Source organism: Hippocampus comes, unplaced genomic scaffold (genome assembly GCF_001891065.2).
Source record: "Hippocampus comes isolate QL1 unplaced genomic scaffold, H_comes_QL1_v1.1 scaffold78, whole genome shotgun sequence".
Taxonomy (NCBI): Eukaryota; Metazoa; Chordata; class Actinopteri; order Syngnathiformes; family Syngnathidae; genus Hippocampus; species Hippocampus comes.
In genome coordinates, this window is record NW_017805798.1 from 2,374,898 (window position 1) to 2,387,409 (window position 12,512).

At 42.7% G+C, this 12,512-nt stretch overlaps 1 protein-coding gene across 1 annotated transcript in view; it reads right to left on the reverse strand.

Annotated features, from left to right (window-relative positions):
- pebp4 (phosphatidylethanolamine binding protein 4) overlaps positions 1-12,512 on the reverse strand; it is a 47,346-nt gene that overhangs the window by 20,320 nt on the left and 14,514 nt on the right. Inside the window, exon 4 of the mRNA XM_019885617.1 lies at positions 6,515-6,613. Coding sequence (XP_019741176.1) covers positions 6,515-6,613 — 99 coding nt within the window. The remainder of the gene's footprint in view (positions 1-6,514; positions 6,614-12,512) is intronic.

The following is a 12,512-nucleotide window of genomic DNA, read 5'->3' on the forward strand; positions in this document are numbered from 1 at the left end:
GCCTACGTTTTATCCCCAGTGCTGTTTAAATAATAATGGAAGACTATTGCACAACCTTTTGGAAACAAGAGATTTGCTTCATCATTCAAAAAAAAAACTTCTCGAGGTGAAGATGCTTCATCAGCTACAATACTTGTGCGCACGTGTGGACAGAGGACAGCGCTGACTACTGAGCGGAGGATTCTTATGTAATTCTCCCTTTAGGTGGCGGAGAACAGTGAGAACGTCAACCCACACGAACGAGGAACGTGTTTGTTATTAAGCTGCAAGTATCAGAGGCGCTTGATATGTGTTGCAAAGGGGCCAGGACAAGTTTCAGGTGGGGCGGAGAAGTTCCGGCTCGCTTCGTCAGCCTAAAACGAATTTTTCTATGAGGACAATCTGTCACAGTCATGTGTACACTGTGGACATTTTGTGTTGAGGGTTACCATTATAGCGGTGTTGACGTTTTAACATTTCATTTACAGTAAGTAGTGATTCATTTTTGCTCCTACACCAGTAAGAGCAAAACATTTTTTGTTGTTGTTGCCAGTTCAGCCGCAGTGTAATCATCAGGCATTGGGGGGGTTGAGTGAGAGAATAATGAACTTCATGTAGTAGCACCTCTGACATTTAGTTTGGCTGCAGCCGACAATGGGATGAGCGCATGTTAAGCACCTCCAGCTGGGCTTCTATGTTAAGGACTATTGTTGATGTTCACCAAGGGAGGTGCAGTGGAACATTTACATGTGAAGATCCCCAACGTCATACAACTTGGAAACATGGGAGTGGCGGGGGGTGAAAATGACTGCAGAAAATCTTGCAAGATCAATGGATAACTCTGTCAATGTGTCCATATTTGTGTATGTCATGACTCGCATTCGAAGAGAAAATATGGCACAATGGTGACATGACCGAGAACTGAATGGCCCTCCAAAACGGATGACGATTCGAAAAGAAAACTAGCCAGGGAGGCTGCCAAGTGGCTGAGGGCAACATTGAAAGAGCTGCAGGAATATCTGGCAAGGACATGATGTGACAACAATCTACCTTCTTCATTTGTCTGGGCTCGGGGGGACTAGACTGATGCCTTATCTCAACCCCGCTCTGATAAAATTCAATCTCCCAAATGGGAAATTTTGGTATGGTCCGATAAAACCAAGCTTTGTTTGGTTCGATTGAAGTTACTCCCCGAATGCACTGTAGCTTGCGCCACTGTACAACAAAGTTTATGAAAGCAGCCACAAGCAAGCGGTACACATTGGCTGTGAAAATTGTTCAATTCCTTCGCGCCCACCCCCTTGTCATAATATATGGATGTCCCGTAAGGTTATTTGTGTTTGCCTGGAAATGAAGTGCTCAACTGGATTAAAAACACACTGCATATGTTTGGAAATCTGTTTCCCTGGGCGTACGAGTAGCGTGAAGCAGCAGCTTGCGTCTGCTCGCACGGAGAGGGCAGACACTCTCATCATTAGCCGGGATACGGCGTGCTCCTCTACCTGCACCAATCTGCACAGCCAGGCGCCACTCTGACGCCACACAGATGTTCCCAGCGCCAGGTGCAAAGTGGCGAAGGGGGGCTGGGGGGGGCAGTGAAAAAAAAAAAAAGGAAATATTCTGCAGAATGCACAATAAGAGTTTAATTATGAATAATACCATTGGCTCTTTGTTCTCACAGTGGTTTGCCTAGCGTTTGGGAAGTTGTTTTTGGCTACCATATGGGGACTGCTGTCTGTCACAAATAAGCTTGGGGATAATTACATGGTAAAGAACAATGCTGTTTTGTTCATTTGTAAGATAGGATAAAATGAAAACTCTTCTACCACTATAGATTAACGATTCAAATGTTTCATGTCTCCACATAAGAAGACTGGGACGAACATTAAGAAGTTCACTTTTAGCTTTTTTTTTTTTTTTTGTGACAAAACAGAAAAGGCCTAGGCCTCCCTTGGTTTTAATGTTAGCCGTCTAGTAAAGCCAACAAACAATCCATCCGTCCAGTCTTCATTTGGTGAGCTGGAGCCTATCGCCACTAGATGCCGACTTTAAATGAGAGGCAGGTTACACACCTGACAATAGACAAACAACCACTCACACCGACAGACAATTGAGAATCTTCAATGAACCAAATATCAGGATGTCGGAGGAAGGCTCCAAATTTGACATAGGAGGGCCTGAAGCCAAGATTCAAAACCAGGACCTCCTGACTGTGATGCGGACGTGCTAAGAATGAAAACAAACGCACAGACATTTTAGACTTAGGAAGATGTGAAGGTCAGATATATGTGACCTGGCCGTTCAGACTAGGATCGCATTGCCCATTTAAAAAAAAAAAAAAAAAAACGTCCGAAATGGAAAAAAAAAAAAAAATGTAATTGAGCCATTCAGACCATGAAAAAAAAAAAATTATGGGCAACAAACAAAACAAAAAACGTTGATCTGTCTACATGTGTTGCTACCGCTTGTGTATAAATTGATGTTGTTCAAAAGGTCCATAATTACAGAGACATTGATGCTAGGTTTGTTCTGTTAGCATTAAGCTAGTGGACCTTCACATGTGAAAGTGAATGCAATTTGGCTAAATACTTCATTTTCCATTATTTCTTTTTTTTTGGGGGGGGGGGAATCCTTGTAATTTGAGCAACCTGGAAATCACCCAGCATCACTGAATGGGTTGTGTTGGAGGTTCTAGTGAGCAAGATGCAAAAGCACTCGTCTAAACGATCGATGTGGTTTTGGCGAATAAAATAGCAGTGAGAAGTTACACGCCTAATAGTTTGCATTTTAAGGACATCTTGAGGTGTGGAGCAGATGATCTCCGCAGGCCTCAGACAAACACCAAGCCAGCTGGTCTGAGACAATCACAATACTTCACTGTTTGCCTGACCAGCAGCAGAACACAGGCTCTGTCGCTCCCTCGGGAGCCGATACAAGAGAGATGCATGTTAAAGCACGCATATCCCTCATGCGCCATATTAATGAGCACAGCAATGCTTCGGCTTGAAACTGTCCAGCTGTCTTCAAATAGCCAGAAAGACAAAGTGCTACAGCCTGCTAGAAGTCAATTTACATCTGTGTGTGTGTGTGTGTGTGTGTGTGTGTGTGTGTGTGTGTGTGCGTGCACTAATGAATTTTCAAGGAATTATTGAGTCCCCCCCCCTCCAAAAAAAAAGCCCACATAAATTTGACTAATTATCCTCATGCTAACTTCAAATCCACGAAAACCTCGGGCTCTACATCCTTCTTAAGGAGGATTTGACAGCGATAATGAACACCTTAGAGCGGGAAAGAGCATTACGCGAACCGCAGTTCATATTGCATCAGTTTTGACTCACGAGCCACTGAAATGATGATGAGAGAGTATTAGCGAGAACAAGTTACGGCAAGTGCTGTGTGCGTAAGCTGCATCTATTCCAAAACTAATGATTTACTTGTTAGAGCAATTATCGCTGTGAGACATGCTGGAACATCTGCATCGATTTGAATTCTGGGAGGCCGGTGAGGAGGGGGGCGGGGCTTACAATCTGGATTTTCACTTAAGAGAGCAAGATAATCTGTTGATGTTTATTTTGGTAATTGACCATAAATTGATGGAGAAATGCATTCCCCACTCGTGGCACTGCCTTCCCGTTAGACCTCCGCAAAATTATTAGAGTTTAGAAACACATACCTCGGGTCGAAAGTTTCCACCTGTTGATAAATGCAACGTATCAGTGGGTACTGAATCTTTGGCAATGTTCAAATTGACGTCCACCGCTTGGTTCTTTTTTTTGGGGGGGGTCAAATAGAGAACAATGTGAAAATTATTCCGCTCATGCTGACTATGTCCTAGAAGGATTTCATTTTTTTGGGAGGCGGGTTAAATATTTAAATATCCAAACAATTGGTAGGTTATTCAGTGTCCTGGAAGATTGGCTTCAACATGACAAGTTCCACCGTAATATTCTTTTTATGTAAAAGACTGTCGGTCCTTCTCTTCTCATTCTGGTGTTTGGTCAAATTCACCTTTGCAATGGACGCCCGAAGAGTAACTTAATGCTTGAGAGGCGTTTGTCAATTCTGGCAGCCAGCAAAGAAACACTCAACGGTCTTTTAATAAGTGAAGAGTCAACTACTGATTGCAGCGTCGCTGAAATCAAGGTGAGCATGAAGTAAGACACTGGTAAACCCATCGTCCTTGTTCGGCTACCTCTGCCTCTAATGAGGCCCGTTGTTCAGTCTTGCCTGACCTCAATTCATACCGGGCTGAATTAATAAAATCTTTGCACCTCCTAACTACAGCTATGGATAAAGAACACCGATTAATTATGGCAACATCTACAAAGAACTGCAAGCCCAGATGACCTTGGATTGATGAATGAATCTAGACTAAAGGTAACAAAGGAGCGGGGTAGAAGTGGCTCCTAATCGGTGGACTCGCCAGGAAAAGTGGACAGTTTATGAAAAAAAGAAAATTGTAATGTCAAGGTGGCGGTGGGGGGGGAAAGCTACAGTGCATTCATTTTCATACTATACGATGGTGACATACAGTAATGCAAAATAGATGCGATCAGATCTGTGTAAAATTTCGTATTTTATGCAAAATCGGTGATCAGTTGTCATAATTTGCTGATCGATCAACGAAATTATTGATCGGATCCACAAAATAAGACATGACAAACAATATCGTTCAGTCCAAGGACGTTCTGTGCTGCAATCGTTAAAAATCCGAGCTTTCTCAGCACAGTCTGATTTATTAAAAAAAAAAAAATGCCCAATGTTTTTAAATTTAGGGTTTGGGAGGTTTTTTTGGGCAGGGGGTAGGGCTCCCCCGCTCCAAAAACATTTTCCATGTATTAAGTGTTTATAGACCGTTTTTGGGAGAATTATTTGGGTGGAATTGTTATTCCACTCCCCATGCACTTCAATGGGCGACAAACACAAACAAAATTAAGGGTATTTGTGGGTCGGGTCGGTCCCAATCACTGACTGTACAGAAAGTACATTGTTTAAATAAGTTGATCCATCTTCTGATTGGATCCGTTAATTTTTATTCATTAAAAAAATTAATAAATCATTGGCTTCAAAATCCTGATTGTGTAAAGCCTACATAATAGTGCCCAGCTCTCTTTGACATGAAATGAAATCCAGTGCGCACTTGCGGAGGGGGGACGACGACGACAAACCTGAGGTTGTGTGATGTCACTGGTCAATTAAACACCTCCCACTACGGGTTGGCATCACTCAAAAGGCTCATTAACCTTCCTGACCAAACTGCAGTCACCATGAGAAAAGCATGCCGTCAAACTGGCCAAGCCCCACATGGGCAACGCAGGTCAACACCCACGCAAGTGACATGGAAGGGAATTGTTCGAGAGACTCTGCTGTGCCGCGCTAGTCTGTCTGGGCACTTTGTTTAGTTGCACATGGTTAAGCTAATAGCAAAGGTGATGCTTATTTTCATTTTTGTAGACATGAATTTTTTTTTCCCCATAAATGAGCCAAGGTTCGTATTTGCAGACCTAAAATAAAACACAAGCGCAGCTCTATAAATCCTAAACACACTATTGAAGCTGAATCACAAGGAATACATATCCCAGATGCATTCCATTTGGATTTTTGAATCAATGATGCATACATTTAGCGGAGAGCGACGCCGTCTGAAGCAAAATGGGAGCAGCAGAAGCGTCTTTGTGCGTCTGCTTTTCAGACTACTCGTCTTAATCTATGGAGTTGATCTCCTGGTTCTCTTAGGATTTAAAAAAGAAAAAAAAGTCTACAAATATTTGAGTCAATCAGCAACTCAACACACATTTGGAATGCTAAGACACACAAAAAAACAAATGTATAAAAAGGAATGGAATAGGAAGGGGAAAAAGGGGAATCGGAGCGGTGCCCAATTTGGGGGTGTAAAATATGGAGAAGTGTGGATCATCGGGGGAGCAGCTCTGCCTGGGGGAACAGATGAAGGGAGGACACTGTGCCAAGATCTCTCCACTGGAGGGGGGCTGGGGGGGGGCAACTGAGTTAGTGGAGGAGCTCTATGGGAGAACGAGTGTGCGCCTCGCATGCTGCTTTCCTCAATCGCAGTCTCACACGCCTGCATTGACACGTCTCAGGCTGCGTGCAGCGAGAGGGAAATTGCTGCTGACAGGCCCTTGCAAACTTCACAGCCATTTAGAAAGACTTACTCCCACACTTTTGTCACAGGCGTTTATGGCGGCGGATACACGATACCAAAAATCTACATTTTGCAACTTGGCATCGCCCTTTTCACCAAGCTGGGCCTCGGGACCATTCATAATTTTCGGCCCCGGTGCACATGTAAACATGAGCTAAGAAAAAGTCATCTGAGCACATGAGGTTCAAAGTAAGGATGTCCCGGTCACCCACTCGCCACTCACCCTGGGACAATTCACTTGATTTTGAGTATTTGCCAGTAAAGTCCCGATTTGAAACCTTAGCAAAGCATTGAGGAGGAGAAGTAGAAGAAGATCGGGCCCCATTTCCCATCACGTGATCATATCTTGAAAATGCTGTTGGCAAAACGTACCTCCATGTCTGTGATAACCCAGTGCCTCCAGTAAGCCAGCACTGGTTTAGAGCGACTTGGAGCATCAGGATCAACCATGATCAGAGTGTAATTGGAAACCTGTAAACACAACAAGAGGACCATGTCATCATCATCATCATCATTCAACTCAATGAGAGATTGCTTTACTACACCACAATGATTTACTCTTGTCACCTCGGGTTTGGTTCTAATGTCACTCTGGCGTCATTTTTAATCAAGAACGCTATCAATGTGCTGGTCTCTCTGTTGGGGTTCGCGAGCCCGCTTCTGAGGCATTCCGCTGTATTCTCAAACCTGGCATCATTTAGCTTGGCAACAAAACTGTTCCGACAATTCCAGTCGGATAAAGCCAAATCCTCTTGTTCAAAAACGATCACAGTTAACTTCCTGCCACTTACCAACTATCTTAATACCCCTCAATCTGTCATTAGATAAAGTGAGAAAAGAAGCATCTAAAGTGACACTTGATCACACTTATTGGACGCTGACTTGGCGGTCTAATTGCCGGAACATTTTCATTCTGTCTGTCCCTAAAAAGTTACAGACTTATGAGAACAGATTGAATTATTGCGAGAGCACATTTGTCATCTCTGGTCCTGCGCCCAAAATCTGCCAGACCATATGATAGTTTTTTTTTTTTTTTTTTTTAATGTTCACTTCCTCTACAAAACAGACACATGAATTGCAGCCGTTTCTCACTGCGATGCTCTCCTACCGCATCGTACTTTGAGCTGAAAAAAAAAAAAAAAAGAAAAAAGTATTTAGCCGTTTCTGTCAACAAGAAATTAAATTTACGTTTTGTTGTTGTCCTCTCAAGTCATTCTTAGAATTAATCCAAATCCACTGTACTAGCCTATGATCGAGTAGCAGTCATGTATTTTTTTCCTTTAGATGCTCATTTTGAGAAGGATTCTCTGCCTACCTGACAAGCGGTAATAAGCGTAAACAACTAAGCCTAATAATAGGATAATACTGTCGTCTCAGCGATAGCGCCTGCAAGGTAACACACAGACACGCCGGCAACAATAGAGCCTCCTCCACAGCCTGTCAAAAGTGACTCTATATCAGTGACCCCCCCCGGGCACCTTAGCAACCATGACCTGTTGCCTTCTTGCGAGTTCTGTAATCCTTATTTGAACACGTTTGCTACCAGGCAAAGACGCTGTGATAATGGACTTATTTTCCGAGTCTGATGTGTTCATCGCACACACGCACACACTTGGAATTAAACATGACTCCCAGTCACAATTATCATGCAAAGAAATAGCCATTTCCAGCATATTTCATGGATGGAGATGACATTTTCTTAAACAGTTGACATTGTTGTGTCAACTGTAATTCCTGATGCTTTCTGGGCATATTTGGCTCTTGAATAATTTCTACCTGGTAGAATTGCGCCCGGTCCATCTGGCACGGGCAGCAAAAAATGCAAGAGAGGATCCCTGCATGCTTGCACTTCACACATTGTGGCATGTACCCTTCTCTCTCTCGCTCTCTCTTACACGAGGACATTTTTTTTTTCCCTCTCCATCTGTCAAAATCCACATTAATTGCGCACAGATATGTGTGAAAGACTCCAGGGAAAAACAGATGCATGCTTTGCCATCTGAAATAATTTAACAGGGCTCAAATGAACTAAATGTTGTATCAAAATATGTTTGAACAGAGCACATTCAAAGAAGTGGATACTGGAGGAGGGCAGACTCTTCAAAAAAATGTATCATGGAAACTGTTATCATTGCGACCAATGAGAAATCATCATTGTAGTCCACACACTTCTATTAAGTTTCACTTTTTGTAATGCTATGATTCATTTGATCCATATCAAATGATGAGTATTTGTGTGTTCTGATTTAACATCCCCCCCACAAATGGTGGCCTGGGACTTTTATTTAGATGGGAAGATCGTCTCTTGAAGTAAGAGGGCTATATTTTTGAAATATTGAACATGAAATGCAATTTATGTAAAATGAAGCCAAGCTCTTAAAAAATGGTTATGTGCTTTTTGACATAACTAAATGGGGCACAATGACTACTTGAGGATATACGGTATACAAAGTGTCACTCAGCACCATCAAGTTCTACGAGTGATACTAAGGCCCTGAATGCAAACTGGAGGTGGGAAAGATGCAGGGTGGATCCTCTCGGGATTAACCCCCACCCCCAACAAAAAAAAAAAGCAATTTGGGATCACACCGTATGGTCCGTGTCCAAACATCCGTTACCAGCTAGCTGAAGAGAAAAAGAAAAAAAAAACCCCGGTGATACAAGAGCTCGTTAGGCTTAGCCAGGCTCCGAGTTGCCTAAAAGCTTTGCATTAAGGGTTACGGAAGCTGCATGTTTATTAAGAAAATAAAATAAAAATCCCATAAGACCCTTCTCCTCCGGGCCAAGGTTTGCCTAAGAAGTTGAAGGCTACACTTCTGCATGTGGAAGCTTGCATATCGTGAAAAATGAGGATTTGTGCACAAATAAAGCATATTAATCACCTCGGGGATACACCATTATCCTATTATCAAGCTTGCCTTTGGTTGCTTAAATTCTTTACTCTTAAGAGGGGTACTAATCACTTCAAGAAATATCCCTGTGAGGCACTTCCTGAGAGGCTGAAGGTGTGCAACTATAAAATACAGTGGAACATTTCGAGTGGAACGTTGGTTCACTTCCAACTTTGAACTGAAATGTGTTTCCCCATTGAGACGCCAATTATAATATCGTAAAACCCTTAACATTAAAGGGTTTTTTTTGTACACCTTAATAGATGCCATACACGCACAGTGTATGCCAGGGGTGTCAAACTCATTTTTGTCGCGGGCCACATTATAGTTACAAGTTCCCTTTGAGGGCCGTTATGACTGTGAAACCAAGTCAAGAATAATGTTTTATTCAACAACAGTTTAAGTTACTGTAATAAGGGTTTTGGTAAGAAAATTTAGCTCTCGTATGTATTACACACGAAATTTGGAAATTTTGGTACAAATTTTAGCAAGCATCACAGAAGTCAACATGTTTGATTTGCTTTCTCGGGCCACATCAAATGACGTGGTGGGCCAGATCTGGCCCCCGGGCCTTGAGTTTGACACCTGTGGTATACGCTCATCTCAAATCAATTTACTGTCACAGGTTTTCTGTAGTGTTCCTGAGCCCTTGTGGTCATATCCTTTACACATTGATATCGGTTTTTGATGTAGTGCCGCCTGAGGGGGTCAAAAGGTCATGGGGATCAACGTTGGCTTTCGGCCTTGCCTTTTGATGACGATATATACCGTTGATGATGAAATCCCCAAATTCCTTGCAATTGTATGTTGAGGAATATTGTCCTTAAAACGGTTTGACTATTTTCTCATGTAGTTCTTCACAACGAAGCGAACCTCGCCCAATCTTTGCTTGTGAACGGCAGAGCAATTGAGGGAAGATTATTTTATTGCCAATCATGGCACCCACCTGTTCCCAGTTAGCCTGTCCACCTGTGGGATGTTCCAAACAGGTGTTTGATGAGCATTCCACAATGGAGGTTTGAAGTCTGTATTGTATTTGTTTTGGGGCTTTGGAATGGTGGTTGCACAGTATTACACTCAATTGAATCAAGTCAATATGTGAATAGTTTTGCAGCCCATATTGCTATAGTGTAATGATTTAAAAAGATGGAATTCCCACCCAATGCCACTAATGATAACTACAAAAAAAAAAGAACAAAGAGCAGTTCAGTATCTCCCCGGATGTAAACTCCTGGTTTACCTTTGAGTGAACTCTGCTGGGGATGAGAATCAGAGAGTTGTCTAATCGCTCCCCTCATAGAGCGGCCTATGCTATCGAGCCCAGCTCTGCTAAGTGACGACACCACGAAGGGCAATTGTGAGGTAGCGAGACGAGGGGAGGAATGGAGAAAGCCCCTCTGCGAGTTTATAAGTTCACGCTTTATCCCTGACCCGATAAGCAAACAGTGTCGTCCACGTAGCGGCCTATTAATACACCCGTTGCTTTATCCTCCCTCCTCATCGAAATCAGAGCCAGCCGCCGTTTCATTAAATGGTTAACCATGCACGCCGCTCGACCCGGGACTTGGCAACGCATCACTCTGAAATCCCAGTTTAAGTCTCAAAAACATTTGAACTTGTTTGGTAATTAACAGGTATTCGTGTTGTGATTAAAGAGACAGTGAGGGCTTAACTAGCATCTGATGCAGCTTAGAGCAAGGATGAAAGATCGATCGCTTCATACAGATAAAATACTGGAAAACGCGAGAAGGTAATGCAGAATTTCAAATGATGAAAAAAGGTACCACTTAATTTTTTTTCGACACAACCTTAATATCCATTCATCAATTTTCTCCAGGGCTTGTTCTCATTCGGGTCAAGGGTGAGCTGACAGTATGGGTGCGCACAATCAAACAACCATTCACACAGATATTACACACACACGATGCTTGAATTATGAATTGAGTTGGATTCATTGCCAACACACAGCTCTCATTTCTAAAATTTTAAAATGTTTGCTCATAAGTCAAAGCAAAAAAATCTCAAACCAAGTCAGATGATTTGCATCTCAAGGCACCGCTGTATACCGTCTCAATTTGGAGACAGTACACCGGTGAGAGGCTGGCGATGCGACAGAGTAGGGAGGTTGACGTCTGCACTATTGTAAGGGTCACAAAATGGGAGTCAATCCGAGTGGTTCTGGTCAAAACGGGTCAAACAGGCAGCAGTAATTGAATCCCGATCAAAAAATGGGGCCTGAACAGCAAAAGATGAAAAGGAGATGGAAGAGGTCACTCAGCCACCTTACGGGTGAGATGGCTCTCGTTTTCATTAATAACAGCCCTGATCCCATTTTTATGTTCAAAAGCTAGGAAACTTCCTTTTCCCCGCCCTCTGGACATCCACATCATGAAAGCCTCTACGGTTGGGAATATCAGAAACAGGCCACAGAACAACTTTTTCCATTTTTCCACAGCACTATGTAAACTGCAAAAACCACGGCACATTGAACGCATCACAATGATATTCCTAAGTGTCATACAAATGTTGAGTACCGTTGAATTTTTATTTTTTTAAGTACAGTAACGTAAAAGAGGGCGGTGCAACATCTCGAGGTGAGTGGTTGTGTCGTCCACAAAAAAATAAATGAATAAAAATTAAAATGTGTTAATTGACAAGATTCTCCGTTCGTCATCCGTTATGCTTTCAGCCCCGTTATTTAGTTTGGGTTTTCATTGGTGTCTATTCACTCTCTTGGAAACTTGAACTAGACACAACCAATCGCATCTCTGTGCAAAGGAAGCTAGCGCTAATTAATCCGTAACTTCCAGTGGAACAATTTAAATGAGGGTCAAGTTGCAGCCAGTCATGCCAACACCATTTAGATCCGAGTATTGACAACTTTTGTATGTACAGCGAACGCCAACAAAGCTCAGCGTGTTCTTAAGTGCCTCGTGCGGCACGGCTTGCTCACTACCTACCAACCCGCTTATTTTTAAACTCAGCCTGCCTCCCACACAGGAGCGGAGTGTGAAGTGGCTTATAAATCCACACTTTGGAGGAGCCACATGGTCAAGGGAAAGTCACATGTTGATATAAAAAGGCATAACGTGGGGCCAAAATCAACAGGGCTAAATAGACTCCCTCCCGCTATATTAGCCGAGCACAGCGGTGAGCTATGAGGAGGCAGCGGTTCAAGAGGAATCACACTGGGAGTAATAACTCAAGTCTCCATAATTGCATAATCACACCATTTCAATGATACAATTTGATCGCTTGGATTCACATGGGTAACTCATGACAAATTGATGTTATTGTATTCAAAAATAAAATAAAATAAAAAATCAAAACTTGACCGCTGTCTTCAGTTTAAGGTCGTCGGAGTACTACTTTGATAGCATAAAATTCACTCAGTTTGCGCATTCAGGGGTACTGCTGCTCTGAAGCCGTACCTAAACGTTAAGATGGTTTATAGTGTGATTGAAGCTTGGGGTGGGGGG